The sequence below is a fragment of the Cynoglossus semilaevis genome, chromosome 11, assembly GCF_000523025.1.
Source record: "Cynoglossus semilaevis isolate Cse_v1.0 chromosome 11, Cse_v1.0, whole genome shotgun sequence".
Taxonomy (NCBI): Eukaryota; Metazoa; Chordata; class Actinopteri; order Pleuronectiformes; family Cynoglossidae; genus Cynoglossus; species Cynoglossus semilaevis.
Window position 1 is genome coordinate 5,175,665 of NC_024317.1, and position 5,124 is coordinate 5,180,788.

A 5,124-nucleotide genomic window follows, 5' to 3' on the forward strand; every position below is an offset into this window, starting at 1 on the left:
GAAAGAGTCAGTTTCTGGTCTCCATTACTGGAGCACAGTTTTTAAAAACCAAGCATTAGCTGACTGACAAAGTATTCAGTGAATTATAGTTGGAAGTATAGGGTGCAGCCTGGGTACTATATGTGGGATAGATTCGTGTCTGCGAAGTCTATTTTAACACGTTCCATATTTAACAGCACGGCAGCATGTGAAGCCTCATATATGAAACACATGCAGGACAAATACATGTGCATGAATATATATATGTATATATATATATGTGTGTGTGTATACTCTGTCAAACCCCATTAGAGTTCAGAGTACAGTATATGTCTTGGTCCATACATATATTTTGGTTACTCTAAAAACGATAGTTATTTATAAATGTTGACAAAGTTTGACCCTGGTGTTTTATTAATATTATTGTCTCTCCGTGTCATTGGGTGCTCCTCAATTAAAAGCATGGGGTAAAAAAAAAACATAGTTTGTTTTCATCAGTTTCTCATTTCATCCTGTTTGCTGGACCGAGAAGCGAACATAATAATAAAACTGCAGATGGATGTTTTTAATCATTCACTGACATCTGATCACAGGCAGAGGAGATCACACCCATCAGACACAAACTCGCAGCCAAAGGAGAACAAAAATAAAATTGAAGGATTACTGCAGAAATAATTAGAAACTTACACCAGGATTTAAGACATCAGCTCTGACTGGAGCTCGAAAACGTCCTGCTGGTGACTCTCTGCTGCTGTTTCTTCTCAGTCCCATCATCTGCCTTTGGGATCCACAGCTGCTGATGGTGTTATGGTTCAGAATGAATGATAGCATTTCCATTAAAGTGTACACAAGACAGTGTACACATTCAAGAGGCATATTTATGTTAAATGACAAAACAAGTAACAGAACAAGAAAAGCTGGAAAAATAAAATAAAATGTATTCTATTATTTTGATAAACTTATGAATTTAGACCTAGAGATGGATAAAAAAATATATGTAATCACAAACTAATTCTTCTAAATCTACTGCTGTGGAGTATACTGTCATGATGTGATTATTTTAGCATATGGTAGCATCCAATTTGTACAATTAGCTTCTCTCTTTTGGCTAGCAGCTACTGCTAACTTCAAATTTAAAGGTTTTGCTGCATGTTTCAAATGTACTTGTACAATATATTTTTTTATTCCTCAAAGGTGTATGAAAAGTTCCAAAAGTTTCCAAAAGGAAAAACGAAGTGTAAGGTGTTTGGTTAGCAGACGAAGTAGGTAGCTGGCCATTGCTAACTTAGCTTAACCTAGCATTAGCTAAATTCAGAGGCCAGTCTGTGGTGATGCTGCTGGATAGTTTAGCTTCTCTGTGTTGGCCCTGATATCCAACATGATCATTTGTTTGGTATTGTGTTTAATATTATGTTTCTACAACAATTATATGAACCCAAAGTTGAGAGATGTTTATCATTGGAAAGGGTAGGGCCAGCCCGTAGAGAATAGCTACGTACTGTACACACAGTCAAACACTGTTTAATTGTTTAGCAGCAAAAGAAAATACAGCAAAAAAAAAAAAAAAAAACTTTAAATACTGTGGAAAGTTTAAATGTACTGGTTGCTGTGTGTGCTCAGAGTAACTACTCACGCTGATGCTCACAAGTGGCTTAAAGACAACTGTGCAGTTGACAAGACATGTTGGTTTTGGAAAGGCCTCTGCTTATTGTACACATTAGGTCATTTTGCTTGGAGCCTTTTTAAAAAGAAAAAAAACAAAAACATCTGCCTCTGAACAATCTGCTGCTGCAGCTTCAAATGTAGACAGGAATTTTGTCTTAAAGACTTCAGTGGAGTTGCAGCTCAGTGAATATTTTCTCCTCAAGTCACAGACAGAGCCCTGACTTGCAGCCACCCCAGAGCAGAGCCTGTGTGTATTCACACTGCTGGCCAGTTACATTCCACAGGTCACATGATTCAGTTTTCACATGAAAATCCAAACCACACTGTTTTATCCTTTGGCTCTTACCAACATAAAAAGAACATATTTCATCCGATTTCATTTCTAGAATCGAACAATGCAATTCAAATATGTGTCTAAGAACTATTAAAATAAGGACTGGAAATATAAATACCGTTAATGTCACTTTTGGAAGTCAGACATGGAGCAGAAAGAGAACCCTGTAGGAAATCATTGCACTTTGATATGAAGGAAATTTTCACCTGAAACAGTGGATTTCAAAGTGGGGGCCACGCCCCTGTGGAGCATAGGCCGAAGTTCTATTTTTAATAAAAAAAAAATACCAGTAGTTTCATAGAAATGCATGAAAAATCCCAAAAGGTATTTATAGTATTATAGTATCCTCTGCTCACAAAGTCATGAGCTTTAATTTAATTATAAACTTTTTAATCTTCTGTTACCAGCGAATGATGAGATCATTAGCCAAAAACAGCGTACGATAAAATAAACATATGAAACTGGACTGCAGTTAAACCCCCAAATAAGAACAGTACATGCTTTGAACATATGAGTTCGCAGCCGCACATACAGTATGTACATGTGTGTGTTTTGGGGCCTTTTCTCAACATATGTTCGTCTCATTACTTTTTAGGCTGTGGCTCGCTCTCATTCTGGAAGAATGCAGGCCAGCAAACACATGTCCACCTCATAACCTCCAATGACATATTAACACACACACACACACACACACACAGAGCAAGGAGAAAGTATGAAGACAGAAAGAGAGAAAGAATAATCACAGTGGCTCAAGGCACCACTTGATGAAAGATCCCCTGGTCCTCAGCGACCTCCGCCCTGCTGCTTCAGCTGGACCTGTTTGACTCAGTGATGCTGCCGGAGAGGAAAACCGATTCTTGGACATTTGACTGACACAAAAAAGACGCTATGGGGTCAACGGGGAGATGCCGCTGATGGAAAACACATGACTGAGTCTGTGTGGATTCATCTAAACAATGACAAAGTGGGTGGGAAACAAAGGCAGAGACGCAATTACAGCTGTGCTTTTCCCCAGAAGACGTTCAGTGTTCTAAATATCTCAGACTCCAGGTCCAAGACGAAACACAAAACACAAACAAATATTCCAACAAACCTCTTCTGTGAGTGTGTGTGTTTTTAGTATAAACAATGTCATATTTTAGCTCTGCTTAAAAAAAATTAAAACAATTTGTAACAGAGTGATCTGTTGATAAGAAACTCTGTAGTCATCCAGGGGGAATTTAGCTCAAATCATCCTGCCGAGCTGAGGGGGAAAAGAACCATGGTGACTTTTGGAGGGAAAATTGCCAGAAAACCGGCCCAATAGGCAGGCTTGTTGACCAATGGGGAAAGAGAGAAAGAGAGAGAGAGGAGATAGAGAGAGAGGAGGGAAGGAGGCAAGGAGGGGGAGAACAAGAGTGAGGAGAGAGAGAGGGACAGAGCAACCAAGACACAAAAGTTGTGACTTTACAAAGAGGGCAGGTACCAGAGGCAGGTAAGGAACTATTTGTTGGTCTATGAAGGTGTGGTTGTTGATGAAGTGTTGTCGTCGCTAACAGAAAAAGCAGCAGAACATCTGAGGAGAGATGTGACTATTTTGTGTTTGTTAACTGGAGAGACTCCTGGCAGCGGCACGACTGGAGCGTGCTGCTGGGTTTCTATAGAAACACTGTGCCATACAGAGCGGTACCCGGAGTTTACAGGAGCTGCTGCCGCCTGATGGACTCTGAACTATCGCTCTGCTCAGCAACACTTGTCTTGATTTGCAACTTTTCCCATACTGAGTCACAAAAGCCACTGCTCTAAATTACAAATGTAGAGATAAAAGACGTCGCCGTGTTTATAAAAGCTGATCACAGAAGGATCTAAATTCTCGTTTTTTTTTCTTTTTTTTAATCAGCTGCATCCTTTTGAAGGCCCTGGAGTAATTCTCTGGGAAGTATTTAAACACCATCGTCACATTTCTGGCCCAGTTTGGTGGCCTTGACATTTTTAAACAGAAATTCCTCAGTTGTTTGTGTTGATAAGAGGGCAGAGATGCCGTCATCAAAGGACGAGCCTTTTGGTTTCAGTCTTATTTTCTTGTGCTATTGATTTAGCCAGCAGTGTAAACAGCATTTATTATGTATTTTTCTTCTGTTCTTTTACTGCACATCCAGATGTGGACACTGTCTTTTTTTTTTTTTTGCACAGCTTCAGTACTTTGCAAATGCCACACCCACATGAGGACATGTTTTGGCTGCAGAGCTAAATATCTGGTGATGATGGGGAGTGATTTATCAGGACACATATATCCTTAAAAGTCTGAGCCTATTAAGTTTGGAAATGTCACTGGTATAGGGGAAGATTTATTAAGTTTTACTGAGATATAATGACTTATATGACTTTGGTTTGATATGATACTGTCAGAAGATGAAAATGTTTGTCGTCGTCACCACAGATTTTCACTGCCAACACATTCTCTCTTCAATTCTTTTGAAGACAAAATGTTTGATTAAAGCATGAAGAACAGTTGTTCTGTTCTTTGCATACGCACATACACATGTTTTGTTACAATTTAAAATCTGAAGTACTGCCAGGAATATTTGCTCCTGGTACAGTTAAATGAAAACATGCAGGATTAAAAGTATTTTCCATAATAAATAAAAAACAATATTTACTTTACAAAGTCAACAAAATTTGAAAAACCAAAGCTTTGATTCTAATCTGTGACCCAGATTCTAAATGTGCTGCGTAAAAACAAAAGCTGGTCCACTGAGCTTTTAGATCCTGCCTTTGTTTACACAATATTGTGATGTTACAGTCCAGTGGTAACTGTGCTGTAATCTGAGCTTCTTCAGCCACAAAACTGTGTCTGATTATGAAGCACGGAACCAAAGCACTGGTCAGTGTCACAGATGTTGTCACACGGAAGATATTCACAACAACAGGACGGAAGAGTCGGAATTTCTGAGTCCGAGGGACACGAATATTAGACCAGCAGGTCTTTAGTTTCCCAGACTACTGGTTCTGAAAGCCCTTTAATAAAGAGGTGGTTCTGGTTATGAACGAGGGGCTGGGAGGTTCTACATGGCTGAAAGGGAAAAGGAAGGGCAGTGCCAGGAAAACTGTCAGAGAAAAGTTCAAGATATGTTTTTCCAGGCAGCACGTTTTCTGGGCTGCAGGCT

The 5,124-nt window shown here is 39.3% G+C and overlaps 1 protein-coding gene across 2 annotated transcripts in view; it reads left to right on the forward strand.

The window, feature by feature from the left end:
* prelp (proline/arginine-rich end leucine-rich repeat protein) overlaps positions 1 to 5,124 on the forward strand; it is a 13,061-nt gene that overhangs the window by 1,968 nt on the left and 5,969 nt on the right. Inside the window, exon 1 of one of the 2 annotated variants that reach the window (XM_008320171.3) lies at positions 3,286 to 3,452. The exons of the other annotated variant lie outside the window; for it this stretch is intronic. Within the exon in view, the coding sequence (XP_008318393.2) occupies positions 3,301 to 3,452 (152 nt within the window). The 5' untranslated portion in view covers positions 3,286 to 3,300. Of the gene's footprint in view, positions 1 to 3,285; positions 3,453 to 5,124 lie in introns of those variants that run through there. 2 annotated transcript variants of the gene reach the window in all.